This window comes from Ailuropoda melanoleuca, chromosome 14 (genome assembly GCF_002007445.2).
Source record: "Ailuropoda melanoleuca isolate Jingjing chromosome 14, ASM200744v2, whole genome shotgun sequence".
Classification (NCBI taxonomy): Eukaryota; Metazoa; Chordata; class Mammalia; order Carnivora; family Ursidae; genus Ailuropoda; species Ailuropoda melanoleuca.
In genome coordinates, this window is record NC_048231.1 from 47,392,412 (window position 1) to 47,407,330 (window position 14,919).

Here is a 14,919-nt window from a genome sequence, read left to right on the forward strand (position 1 = left end):
TGATAGATGAGAACGGGGTCCAGGCAAGCCAACTCAATTCACCTTTTGGAAAACTTTTTATTATGAAAGATTTCCAATGTAGGGACATACAGGCAGAACATTATGTGAGCATCCTTATGCCCAGGGCCTGGATTCAACCGCTGTTAACATTTTGACATATTTGCTTGTTATTTATCTGAATTTTTATGGAACCCCTCCAATCAGATTCTTCGGCTTGCGTCTCCGAAGAAACACCGACCTCCTTACACATACCGCGGTGACATTAGCACTCCTAACAAAATGAAAATGATCTCTTAACAGCACCTAATACTCAGTCTACAATCAAGCCCCCCAAACATCCCCACCTTACATATAAGGCCTTTTTCTTGTGCCTGAGATAAAAATGTATTAGACCTGTTCTGGAACAGTGAAGGTCAAGATCACAGGCGATTCTGACACCAGTAACCAATCTGGGCAAGAGGGGGCAATTAATTTCCATATCTCTAGGGTCTAGACAGGCAACTGGGTCCTCAGGTCCTTAGGGCAGCTTGTGAAGGGCTGATGAACGAGGTGCTATGTCAGCAGCAATCTGTGGATGCAAATTGCAAAGGGAACAAGACGTTGAATTCTGCCTGAAGGATGTCCAGGAAGGGACCCTGGAGCTGAGGCTTGAAGCGTGAGAAAGCATGTGGCGCACGGAGGCACTATCCTGTGTTGCTTGGCATGTCTGGCGTTCTGTGGGGGTGTGGGGGCGCTTCTAGAGGAGAACGCCTCATGACCACTCAGGGCAGCCATGCTGGAGTGAATTTGCACAGCTCCGAACGCACAGTGACCGTGGCTCTCAGTGGGGAACCAGCAGAGGTGGCAGGGTCACCTGCTCAGACAGAGATTTGAGAAGAACACTCTGGGGGTGGCTCAGAAGCCAGACTGGGCCGGGGGCCTGTGGGTGACCCATGTGACAGATGTCAAGGACACTGACAGTGTGCGGGGAGGAGAACATTTCACAGGACCTAATTATGGACAAAAGGGAGAGCAGCTGGAGAGACTCTGATATTTTCAGATCGGATAGCTGGAGAGGCAGCGATGTGCCTACTGAGAGGAGAAACACAGGAGGGGAAGCGAGTTTGTAGCTGAGATTGACATTAAGCTGAAACCCACTGGCCCGTGGGCTATACCCGGCAGAGATGCGGGATGGGACCCTCGGCCCATGGCCCACACTCAGATGGCCCTCGGGGTGAAGTCCTGGCTGGAAGCCAAGGCTGCCCAGCTATCCATCTGCTTCTAAGTAGGAATCTGTGCCTTACGAGCCGGCGGGGGTCATCCCAGGGGGCTGTGTGGAGAGGGAGAGGGGGCAGGGGCACGTGTGGCTCCTAGGTGTGTGGTGGTCAAGCCCAGGAGACAGTGGAGAAGAAAGTGGGTGAGAGACCACCCATGCCATCTGGGAGGAAAGTGCCTTTCTAGCACATTTCCAGCCTCTGGCTCTCATACAGATAAGCTCCTTTCTCAGGCAACATAATTTAATACATCTTAATTCAGCAACTACTATGTTCCAGTGCAACCGAGAGATCAGAAATCCAATGTGCTGTGTGGACTTCAGCCACTGTTTGTCGATGGAGTCCCTACAGTCTGTGTGCAGCACCTTTGGCGTCGTGCCTCAGGGCGGACTTCCAGAGCCTGACCTCCCTAGCTCCCTGCAGCTCCCTCTCGGGTGGAGCTGCCTGGTCTCCTCCCACATGGGCCTTCCGCCTTCCTCTCCACGTCCTGGCCGAGCACCTGCTCTGGAGCCTGGCCTGACTTCGTTCCAGTGTGACCGTGGGCAGGTCACCTCTTGTCTCTCAGGCTGCAGATCTCCATCTGTAAAAAGGTGCAGGGCCCTTTCTCTCATCAGACCAGGGGAGAGTCCAGTCCCGTAAGGGAAGGGCTGCCCAGGTGCAGTGCCTGCCAGAGTGCTCCATCAGTGCGGGTGACCAAGGCCACCGCAATGCAGGCGACAGCCAGCTGGACTTCCGCTCCCGGCCAAGGGTCAGTACCAGATACGGAAACTGCTTCTCACTTACCGGGACTATGTTATGGAGAACACAGATGCTTAAAGCTCAGAGACACTTGAGCAAGCGTCTAACCCGATTTCATGTGTTTTGTAACACAGGTTATAAAGTTGCCCTGCAACTTCCAGGTTCTGTGATTGTGGGCAAGTTTTCATTACATTGCTTTTCTTATGAGCTTCACTTTCTTTATTTCTAGTAATCCCTGACCATCTGTATTCCTTACCAACTCTCAATGGGTTGCAGTGAGGGTTAAATGAGGTAAGCTTTTGAAATACACTGTCAGCTGTCAAGCACGAGAAAAAGCTAGGTCTTATTATGGCACTGATAAAAAAAAAATTGAGCTTCGGAAAGGGGCTAACTCGAATTCTGTTGACCACGTAACCAGGGCATCTTCTGCAGAACTGTCAGTAAGGCGAAGAATTTCTTTCAGTTTGCATCACTATTTCCCAGAGCCAAAGTGCCCGGTATTCCCCTAGTTCCATATTGCTTTCCAGTAAAGCTTACCGTTAGAAAAAAAAATCCCACATATTTATTTATACTAAGGTATAATGATTGCTATCTCACTCAGCAAACATTTCCTGAGTGTTGCACTAGTTATTCCGCACCCCACCCCCAATCCCTTCTCTGCTCTCCTCTGCCCGGCCCTGGGCTCCAGGAGGCTGACCCTCAGGGTTGCACTAGGGGTGCCTTGCCCTTTGGCTTCCAATGGGTTTCCTTAACAGGAGGCACTGGTGGCCTTTCTCTAAGAGTAAAAACAATTGTATTGCGGGACGCCTGAGTGGCTCAGTGTTAAGTGTCTGCCTTCGGCTCAGGACGTGATCCCAGGGTTCTGGGATCAAGCCCTGCATCAGGCTTCTCCGCTGGGAGCCTGCTTCTTCCTCTCCCACTCCTCCTGCTTGTGGTCCCCCCCTCGCTGGCTGTCTCTCTCTCTATCAAATAAATAAATAAAATCTTTAAAAAACAAAACAATTGTATTGCAAACTAATATGCACACAATAAAATGCAATAAAGTCTTTATTGTACAACTCATACAATTTGTATGTTTATAAGACAGTCAGATCAAGATAAAGAATATTTGCCACAGCCCAGTAGGCTTCCTCTTGCTCCTTCTTGGCAGTAGCCCCCCTGCCCCCTGCCCACAGTGGTTGCACTATTTTGGCTTCTATCTCTATCACCACAGGTGAGTTTCACATGCTGTTGAACTTCAGATAAACTGAATCCTGCAGGACCTTCTCTTTTATCTTGGCTTTATTTGCTCCACATTTGTCTGTGACATTCATCCACATCTCTGCATAAATTAGTAGTTTGCTCATTTTTGTGACAACCCAGTAGAATTCCATTGTGTTTTCCAGTTTCTCTCATGGGAACTGGGCTTGAGAGATGAGTCCGAGGCAGCCCTCCCTGTAGGAGTTCACCCCGAGTGAGGGTGCAGACATGTCCCCAGATACTTACAGCACAGGGTGCCGCGGGAGGAAGGGGAACAGCATCCATTTCTCCCCTCTAGAAAGGCAGGGAAGATTTCAGGAAGGAACTGAGTGTTGACAGGATGAAGGAGTTGTCTAGAAAAATGTGAGGAGCCATCCAGGCGGCAGAAGCAGTGTAACCCAGAGGCATGAAGTGCCCGGCTCGCTCGACGTAGCCGGATGGAGGGCAGAGTAGTCAGAGGGACAGAGCGATGTGGGGAGGGGACACATTTGAAGAGAGGGAAGATTTTGCAAATCTCGGGAATATAGTTCTTTTTTTTCTTTTCTTTTTCTTTTTTTTTTTTTTAAAGATTTTATTTATTTATTTGTCAGAGAGAGAGAGGACAAGCAGGGGACGCGGCAGGGGCAGAGGGAGAAGCAGGCTCCCTCCTGAGCAAGGAGCCCAATGTGGGGCTCGATCCCAGGACCCTGGGATCATGACCTGAGCTGAATGCAGCTGTTTGACCGACTGAGCCACCCAGGTGCCCCTCAGGAATATAGTTGTGACGGAAAAACATGTCTCAGGAACAGGCTTGTCTAGGAGGTCTGGCCTGGCCATCTGCATTTCCACCGGAGCAGGTGTGGGTCCCAGGGCCTCTGAAACCTAGTACCAACACAGAGAACGATGCCTTGGCCATGAGCCAGGTAACAAAAATTCGAGGTGAATTTTCACAGAATCGGGGAGCATTGCTTGTGTTGGACCACGCTGTGTTTTTTCTCACGCTTTAACTGAGGAGACCAGGGATCACAATTAGGAAAGAGGAACTGGGGCATCAGAGAGATGTGTTTAGAGGCAGGAGGGCAGGGCTATGGATGGGGCATCAGCCAATTCACACTTTAAAGTCCCCGGGGGCTGCCGAGGCCGTGGTCTGGCAGAGGTCTCCAGAAAGCCAGAGTACACTGTCTTCAGTATTCCAGAAGCTTCTGTTCCACATCTGGAGGAGCTGTAACCTGGGCAGAGTGTCAGGCCCACTGGGGGGTGTGTTCCAGCTCTGCCACGGCTGGGAGTGAGAGCCTGGACAAGTCACCCAGCCGCCTGAGGCTTGGCCGTGGTAGGTCAGAACTGGCTGAGCCGAGGGTCAGCTCCCCAGGCAAGGCCGGAGGCAGATCCACAGATCCCAGCAGGGTAAGCAAGCAACCCCATGAGAGGCGGGGCAGGCAGGAAACTTCTGTGGGGTGAGCAGCCCTCCGTCCAGCTGTTTCTCCAACTAGATTAAAAGCAAAAGTGCCATTAGATTCTGGAATGGGCATTAAGGTTTTCACTATTTGTCGTGTGGCCTGCACAGAAGGCTCAGTGTTGAGTTACTGCCTGCCTATGTCACCGTGTCACCCCACTGCAGTGACTCTCAACCTTTTGGGGTTCAAGATCCCTTAAATAGCTGAGGAAGGCTCTAGACCTTTTCTCCAGAGAGTCTCCTGTGATCGACCTGCTTTGTGGGGTTCCATGTGCCACAGGCTGCGAGGCCGGCTCGACTGGGAGGAAGGGCCTGTCCCTGTGGCCCCAGGCTGGCCCTTGGTGAGCAGGCTGGGCCTGGCTGGCAACGACCCGGGATCATGGGCCCCGTCCCTGCCTGACACTCATGTTGGCTGTTCTCATTACTGGGGATGGAGGTTTCTTTTCCTACCAAATACAGGAAAGAAGGTGATGTTCTTTTCCTCTGACTTCAATTTGAATTTTTCTCTCCAAAGAAAGTGCCCACAGAAGCCTGTGGTTTGGGGCTAATTGCAGGGTGAACGGTGCTCACTTTTCCCAGCTGGGCAGAAGGGCAAAGCAGAGCTCCGCTTTTCACCACGAGTTGTGCCAACATCAATCAGCAACAGCATGTCTATGGAAAGTGGCACCGGACTCCTCACACAAATACCTTGTCACCATGAGTCATTTTTCATGAAAACATTACAGACAGGGCAACATCTCAGACCAGCAATGCTGGCCCCGTTCCTGCCCAGGTCCTCTGTCCCGTGGGAATCCTTCCATGCCTTTTTCTAGGTGGTCATATACGTACGAGGATTACTTTGTGTATTTGCTGACATAACTGGTGTTGTATTATACGTAACGCTGTGCAGCTTGCTTTTTCATTCACCAATATGTAGTCCTGCCGTCTTAGTCCGCACTGCCCACCTCAGAGTTTTGAACTGCTGCATCTGTTCACAGCATGGATATAATATCTTCACAACATTTCCCCCCTTGCTCAGTTTTGAGCTGTTTTCAATTGCTCATGAGTAGAAACAGTGCTGTACTAACCGTTCTCGTCAATGCATCCTGTGTGGATGGTGTTTCTCTGGGTATAACACCAAGAAACGGAATTGTTGGCTCTTAGGCTGTGCACTTTTTTTTTTAAAGTGGGCTCCTTGCCCAAGCGCGGAGCCCGACATGGGGCTTGAACTCACGAGCCCGAGATCAAGACCTGAGCTGAGATCAAGAGTCAGACACGTAATTGACTGGGCCACCCAGGGCCCCAGGGTATGCATGTTTTAAAATGTGAGTAGAGGGGCGACTGGGTGGCTCAGTCATTAAACGCTGCCTTTGGCTCAGGTCATGATCCCGGAGTCCTGGGATCGAGCCCCGCATCAGGCTCCCTGCTCAGTGGGGAGTCTGATTCTCCCTCGCCCACTCCCCCTGCTTGTGCTCCCTCTCTCACTGTGTCTCTTGGTCAAATAAATAAAATCTTTTTTAAAAATGTGAGTAGATACTACTTTCTTATTTCTAACTTGTATGTGGGTTTCTTGGCCCCTCTGCAGGCCCTCTCCCTCTCGTTCCTGCACTAACCATGAAGCTGGCTGTCAGGCCTCCCTGGACGGCCCTTCTTCCCACTTCTATTAAACTGTTTTCATTACAATAATTTAATAGCTGTTGGGGCGCCTGGGTGGCTCAGTCGTTAAGCATCTGCCTTTGGCTCAGGGCGTGATCCCGGCGTTATGGGATCGAGCCCCACGTCAGGGTCTTCCACTGGAAGCCTGCTTCTTCCTCTCCCACTCCCCGTGCTTGTGTTCCCTCTCTCGCTGGCTGTGTCTCTCTCTGTCAAATAAATAAATAAAATCTTTAAAAAAAATAATTTAATACCTGTCACTTATGCTTTCCTTCAAAACTTACTAAAAAACTTAGCTTTTTAAAGCATGTCAAAATGGTTTTCAAAAATGGAAAAAGAGTGACTTATGAGGAATATGCTTAAGAAAATGTCCAAACTCACTAATAATCAAAGGAATATGAATTTAAAAAATAGGGGCGCCTGGGTGGCACAGCGGTTAAGCATCTGCCTTCGGCTCAGGGCGTGATCCTAGCATTATGGGATCGAGCCCCACATCAGGCTCCTCCGCTATGAGCCTGCTTCTTCCTCTCCCACTCCCCCTGCTTGTGTTCCCTCTCTCGCTGGCTGTCTCTATCTCTGTCGAATAAATAAATAAAAGTCTAAATAAATAAATAAATAAATAAATAAAAATTAAAAAAAAATAAAAAATAACCAGATGCCACCTTCTGCCTCCTGCCTTTTAGTAAAGATTTTTAAAAAACCAACACTGGTGAGAGAGCAGTAAAATAAGCATTTATACTCTTCCTGCTGGTTGGTGTATAAACTGTTGCATCTCTCTGGAACGTAATTCAACAGCGTGGATCATGAACATGGAAAATAACCATCACCCTTGATCTGTTCATTCTTCTTCAAGGGATCAATTCTGGCAAACCTTGGTAGCATTTATGCGTGTTTCATCTTCTCCATCTGCCGCTGAGCTCCCTGCCTCTCCCACAGACTGGGTACCCCAGGGGGGATCCCGTCAAGGCTCAGAACACGCACACACCCCCCTCAGTTGCCCCGTTCCTCCCCCGCGGTGGGCCTGAGCCTTAGTCCCTGGTCTGGGCCCTCCGCAGCCACCAGCTTCCACTCCTCTCTGCAGGAAGGATCTCTCTGACCTTGCTGGCTGAGGAAACCAGCCTCCTGCCTGCATGGTTCAGTGTCCTCGGGGTGGATGGAGCCAGACCTCGGGGCCTGGGAGGAGGCAGCACCCACCTCCGCATAAGTGTGTCCAAGCCCCCAGGACTTGGGGTGCCCCCGCCGGCAAGAGTGCGCCCCGACTGTGAGGGAGGCTTCAGCACGATGATGGGATTGGTCATGTTCTCGGGACAGACTCTTACTTTTTAGGTGAGGTGGGCCGAGTCCTGACTGCAACCCCACGGCCAGAACGGTACAGCCCTGTGTGAAAACGGTGCGGTTTTGACACTTCAGGACGATTTACAGCAGAGCGATAAATAAAGCATGTGTTTCAGGCTCTTTCACTTTACGATTTCATCACCACATTCATTAAATGAGGTGTCTGGATTCAATGGCCACGCACTCAGAAAGGGGGAAGCTTTCGTACAAAAGAAATGGTGATGGACAACGTACTAAACAGCTCTTACATACAGAGAACAAACTGGTGTTTGCCGAGGGCAGGTGGCTGGGTGGGGGTGGGGGCTGGAGTAGGTGAAGGGGACTAAGATGCACTACCTTCCAGTTAGAAAACAATCATAGAGCTGAAAACTACAGCCTGGGCGGTGAGTCAATAACACTGTAGTAACGGGATGCGGTGACGGATGGTGACTGCACGTGGCGTGGTGGGCACTGCTCGCAGAGCCGCCAGGTCGCTATGTTGTATATGACCGACATGACCGCGTATGGCAGCTACACTCCAATAACAACAACAACAACAATAATAATAAAGGAATTGCGCTAAAGCAGAATCGTCTGCATCTTCCCCGCTCCATGAAAGCACAACACCTAGGACTGGCCTAGAGACAGGCCGTTCCTACCTTCCCACTTTATAATGGAGCCAGTTTGTGACGGTGCAATCCCGGGGATCGTGCCAATAGATGGTAACTGCTTAAGGGAGAGGAAAAAACCCTGGAATCCCCTCATAAAAGTTGTCTACAGACCTCATTCACAACCGATATACAACATACTTTCTTTTTTGTTTTTTAATCACTATATCCTAATTATTATTGTCTCCCTGAGCCCTTCCACTTTCATTTCTTTTTTTTTTTTTTAAGATTTTATTTATTTATTCGACAGAGATAGAGACAGCCAGCGAGAGAGGGAACACAAGCAGGGGGAGTGGGAGAGGAAGAAGCAGGCTCATAGCGGAGGAGCCTGATGTGGGGCTCGATCCCATAACGCCGGGATCACGCCCTGAGCCGAAGGCAGACGCTTAACCGCTGTGCCACCCAGGCGCCCCTCCACTTTCATTTCTATTAAATTTGCAATTTCTGACAGTCATTCAGTATATGGATCTGTTGAGGTGGTCAATAAATATTGCCAAAAATAGAAAGAAAAGAAAAGAAGAGAAGAGAAAAAAACTTGCCACCTTTCCCTCTCTGTGAATTTAAAACTCAATCATATCACGTTTCTCTCTATCTACCTAGGTAAGTGGGAAGAAGATAATTAAATAAGGCCTGTAAAAAGTTCTTAGGCACTGCTGATGTCTTAGGTGAATCCCTTAGAATGAGCTCGGAACGATCTGTAGTACCCAAACCATACCTGCACCCGTGACACGCACACAGGCACACACACACACGCACACACACTCACAGGCCTCGGTCAGAATCGCAGTGTTGAATTACGTGAAGCCTGTCCTTCCAAGTTGCTCAGAAAACTACTAATAGCATTTGCCTTAGTGGATGGCACTGGGGATAAGAGAGACAGAGATGGAGAGGAAATTTAATTTTTATTCTATAATCTTCCATACTTTTTGAATTTTGTACCTTTTAACTTAGAACACATACATGTATTACCAATTTAAAATAGGATTCGATTAGTGTTATTTTTCTTATTGAGAGAGAGAGTGTGTGACCGTGGGGGAGGGGCCGGGGGGGAGAGAGAATCTCAAGCAGGTTCCACGCCCAGTGCAGAGTCCGATGCAGGGCTCCATCTCACAACCCCAAGATCACGACCCGAGCCGAAACCAAGAGTTGGATGCTTAAATGCCTGAGCCACCCACTGGCAGTGTTATTTTTTAAAATTTACCTCCACATGCTCTTTAGTTGTTTCTGAGTAAATACACAGACATAATTATGGAGAAATCCTAAAAGGAAAACTAAGACCGGCTGAATGGCAAGTCAATCCAATGGGCAAAAGGAAAATCTTTTTTTCAACAACTATCTAGCCAGAACAGCTAGATATTTATATAGAAAAAATAAGGCTTGGCCCATATTTCACTCCATCTACAAATATTAATTCAAGATGGGTCACAGGTCTCAATATAAGAGCCAGAACCATAAAGCTTCTAGAAGAAAACAATAGGAAACAATCTTTGTGACTTTAGGGTAGACAAAGGTTTCTTAGACACGACAAAAAGCACTAATTACAAAACAAGAATGTGATAAATTGTATTTCATTACATTTTAACATGTTCTGCTTATCAAACAATAATCTTCAGAAATTGAGTAATCAAGCTACAAACTGGGGGAAATATTTGGAAAAATATATCTGATTTTAGCCAGCATGTTTAGAGAACTCCTACCAGTTAACAATAAAAAGATGAGCAATCCAAATAAAATTGGACAAGAGGCTTGACTAGTCACTTCACAGCAGATCTACGAATGGCTAGTAAACACATGAATGGTGCTACATGAATGGTGCTCAGCAATGCTGGTCGTTACAGGTCAAGGCAGTTTCAGTATCTGAACATCAATTAAGATAGTTCACATCAGCAGACTAAAGGAGAAAAACCAGGGGCACCTGGGTGGCTTAGTCGGTTAAGCATCTGCCTTTGGCTCAGGTCTTGATCCCGGAGTCCCGGAATCAAGCCCCACATTGGGCTCCCTGCTCAGTGGGGAGTCTGCTTCTCCCTCTGACCCTCCCCCTTCTCGTGCTTTCTGTTTTACTCTCTGTCTCAAATAAATAAATAAAATCTTAAAAAAAAAAAAAAGAAAACCAGGGGCGCCTGGGTGGCACAGTCGTTAAGCGTCTGCCTTCAGCTCAGGGTGTGATCCCGGCGTTCTGGGATCGAGCCCCACATCGGGCTCCTCCACCGGGAGCCTGCATCTTCCTCTCCCACTCCCCCTGCTTGTGTTCCCTCTCTTGCTGGCTGTCTCTCTCTGTCAAATAAATAAATAAATAAATATATCTAAAAAGAAAAAGAAAAAGAAAAAGAAAACCATACAATTATCTCAGTAGATACAGAGAAAGCATTTGACAAAATTCAATACCTGTTCATGATAAAAACTCTCAGCAAATTAAACACAGGAAAGAATTTCCTCAAGTCGATTAAGGGCATCTACCAAACAAAACAACTACGCTGGACTTCATGAAAATGTAAAACTTTCATTCATTAAAGGACACTAACAGGAAAGTGGAAAGACAGCCCACAGAATAGGAGAAAATATTTGTAAATCATATATCTGATAAGGGTCTAATATCCAGAATATATAAAGAATTTTAACAACTCAACAATAAAAATAACTCAATTAAAAAAAAAAGGGGGCGCCTGGGTGGCTCAGTTGTTAAGCGTCTGCCTTCGGCTCAGGGCATGATCCTGGCGTTGTGGGATCGAGCCCCACATCAGGCTCCTCCGCTATGAGCCTGCTTCTTCCTCTCCCACTCCCCCTGCTTGTGTTCCCTCTCTTGCTGGCTGTCTCTCTCTCTGCAAATAAATAAATAAAATCTTTAATAAAAAAAAAGAAATCAAGGAAGATATAAGTAATTGGGACAGACATCTTGTTTGTGGATTCAATATTGTTCAATATCAGTAAGATGCCAGATCTCTCCAAACTGATGTAGGGATTCAATGTAACCCCAATCAAAATGCTAGCAGGAATTCTTTCTTTTAGAAATCAACAATGTGATTCTAAACTTTAGACGGAAAGGTAAAGGAGCCAAAAGAATTTTGAAAAAAAAAGAATAAAATTGAAAGACTCACTCCACTTGACTTATTAAAGACTTACTATAAAGCTACAGTCATGGAGACAGTGTGGTATTGGTCAAGGGAAAGACACACTGATCGAAATGCAACAGGAGAGAGTTCAGAAATAGATCCACACATATACGGTCAACTGATTTTCAACAAAGTGTAAAGATAAGTCCATGAAAAAAGGATAGTCTTTCTTCTTTTTAAGTGTATTTTTTAAAGTATTTATTTATTTATTTTTAGTAGGCTCCACACCCAACATGGAGCACAATGTGGGGCTTGAACTCACGACCTTGAGATCAAGACCTCAGCTGAGAGGTCAGATGTGTAACTGACTGAGTCACCTAGGTGCCCCAAAGGACAGTCTTTCAACAAATGATTCTGGAATGTGGGATATCCATATGAAAAAATGACCTTTGATCCATACCTTGTACCATATACAAAATTAACTCAACCTGGATCATAGACCTGAATGTACAACCTAAAACTACAACACGTCTAGAATATAAAATAGGAAGAAAATATTCTGAGCTTGGGTTAGGCGGAGATTTCTTCTACAGTGTCAAAGTCATGAACCATAAAAAAAAAGAGAGAAATTGAACTTTATCAAAATTAAAAATGGTTGCTCTTCAAAAGGGATTGTTAGGAAAATGAAAGTCAAGCCATGGATGTGGAGAAAATATTTGCAAATCACATATCTGATAAAGGTTTTCTTTCTTTTCCTTTTTTAAAAGATTTTATTTATTTATTTATTTGTCAGAGAGCAAGCGAAAGAGCACAAGCAGGGCGGGAGCAACAGGCAGAGGGAGAAGGAGGCTGACGCAGGACTCGATTCCAGGACCCTGGGATCATGACCTGAGCCAAAGGCAGACACTTAACCAACTGAGTCACCCAGGCGTCCCTCTGATAAAGGTTTTCTATCTAGAGTAAATAACTCAATGACAAGAAAACAAACAACAGAAAATGGGCAAGAGATTTGGAAAGATACTTCACAAAAAGAAGGTAATTCACGTAAAAATAAGCAGACTAAAAGAAGGTCAACGTTATTAGTCATTAAAGAAATGCAAATTCAAATTATGATAAGGTACCACCGATTAGGATTATTTATTTATTTATTTATTTATTTATTTATTTATTTATTTATTTATGAGAGAGAGGGCAAGAGAGAGCACGTGCCTGGATGTGAGTGGGGTGGGGGGCAGAGGGAGCAGGAGAAAGAGAATCCCAAGCAGGCTCCATGCTCAGCACAACGACCCAGAGATCATGACCTGAGCAGAAATCAAGAGTTGGTCACCCAACTGACTGAGCCACCCAGGCACTCCAGGATGTGTGAAATTTAAAGATTAAAAACAAATCTGACACCGGGTGCCTGGGGGTATGATCTTGGGGCTGTGAGTTTGAGCCCCACGTGTGGTGTGGAGTTGACTTAAAAAAACAGAACAGAAAAACACAATGAATTTGACAACACCAAGTGCTGACAAGGACACAGAGCACCAGGAACTCTCACGCATTGCTGGTGGGAATGAAAACAGGACAACAGTTCCGCAGTTTCTTTTAAGTTAAACATTCGACCAGGCAACTCAGCAATCGTATTTCAAGGTATTTACCCAGTGGAATAGAAACTTATGTTCTCATCGAAGACTGTATATGAATATTTATAGTGGCTTTATTCATATTGGCCCCAAACTGGAAATGACCATGCAAATGTGCCTCAACTGGGAATGGGTAACAGACTGATATATCCATACAAGGGAGGACTGCTCGGCAGAAAAAAGGAATGAATTCCTGCTTCACTCACCAATGAGCATGAGCCTGAAATGCTTTTTGCTAAGTGAAAGAAGCCTGATTCAAAAGACTATGGACTGTGTAATTCCATTTATATGACATTTTGGAAAAGGCAAAAATATAGCCATCCCAGGAGCTGGGGTGGAGGGGAAAGTGACTACAAAGGGTGTATCTGGGAATTTGCCATGCAGGGGGTGGTGGGGGGGATGATGGGCTGGTTGAATCTCTTGGTTGTGGTGGTAGTTATACAGTTGCATGCATTGTCAAGTTTTGCAGAGATGTACATTACAAAGGGTGAGCTCTACCATATGTAAATCATAATTCAATTAAAAAAAAAGACTGGTAAGAGCACAAAATGCCATCACTCTGGAATTCTCTTTAGCAGTTTTTTTTTTAAAGATTTTATTTATTAGAGAGAGAGAGAGCACACAAGCAGGGGGAGTGGCAGGCAGAGGGAGAGGGAGAAGCAGGCTCCCCGCTGAGCAGTGAGCCCGATGTGGGACTCGATCCCAGGACTCTGGGATCATGACCTGAGCTGAAGGCAGACACTCAACCGACTAAGCCCCCCAGGTGCCCTTAGCAGTTTTTTGTTTTGTTTTGTTTTTAAATAGAGGTAAATGTACGTTTGTCCTATTTCCCAGTGCGTCCCCTCTTCCCAGGTATTTTACCCTAGAGAAATAAAACATTTGTTCACATAAGACTTGTACAGGATCCTTTTTCATAGTAGCCCCAAACAAGAAATTGGATAAACACATTTTGGTACATTTATACAATAGAATACTACTCTTTGTGTTGTTTGTTTCTTAATTTTTTTTAAAGATTTTTAAAATTTATTTGACAGAGAAAGAGACAGCCAGCGAGAGAGGGAACACAAGCAGGGGGAGTGGGAGAGGAAGAAGCAGGCTCATAGCGGAGGAGCCTGATGTGGGGCTCGATCCCACAACGCCGGGATCACGCCCTGAGCCAAAGGCAGACGCTTAACGACTGAGCCACCCAGGCGCCCCAGAACACTACTCTTTGATAAAAAGAAACCAGGTATTGGTCTACACAGCAAAGAGTGACTCTTAAAGACATGCTGAGTGAAAGGAGCCAGACGGGAAAGCACGTCTTGCAGGACGCCGGCTGTGTGAAGCCGACGCTCAGACGCAGTGATCCGAGCGGACAGGAAGGAGAACAGTGGCTGTCCTGGGTAGGGGAGGCCGCGGACTAGAAAGGGGCAGTGGCAACGCTGTAGAGTTACGGAGAAATCTGCATCTCGATTAGGGTGTTGGTTATGTGGGTATAGACGTTTGTCGAAGCACAAACAGTACACCGAAATGCTGTGCGTTTTACAGTATGTGATTTTAAGCTCAGTTAAAAAATATGTATCGAGTGACAGAAGTCAGTGAGTGGTTGCCTGGGGGCGGGGGTGGGTGCTGACAGGAAGGAGGCACAAGGAACTTTCTGGGTGATGGAAATGTTTACATCTTGTTTGGAATAATCAAAACTCACCAAACTGAACGTATAAGAACAGTATAATTTACTGTATGTAAATGATACCTCAATACAAAATAATGTAAAAATATAAAATAAATAATTCTGCAAAAAAGAGAGAACAGTAGTAAGACCAATAGGCATCATATTTTAAAAAATAAATTCAATTAATTAACATATAGTGTATTATTAGTTTCAGAGGTAGAGGTCAGTGATTCATCAGTCTTACGTAACACCCAGGGCTCATTCCATCATGTGCCCTCTTTAATGCCCAGCACCCAGTTACCCCATCCCCCACCCCC

At 46.3% G+C, this 14,919-nt stretch overlaps 1 protein-coding gene across 1 annotated transcript in view; it reads right to left on the minus strand.

Moving 5' to 3' along the window:
* Positions 1–3,928: 3,928 nt before the first annotated feature.
* IMPA2 (inositol monophosphatase 2) overlaps positions 3,929–14,919 on the minus strand; it is a 79,941-nt gene continuing 68,950 nt past the window's right edge. The window contains exon 6 of the mRNA XM_034642001.1: positions 3,929–4,695. Within this exon, the coding sequence (XP_034497892.1) occupies positions 4,451–4,695 (245 nt within the window). The 3' untranslated portion in view covers positions 3,929–4,450. The remainder of the gene's footprint in view (positions 4,696–14,919) is intronic.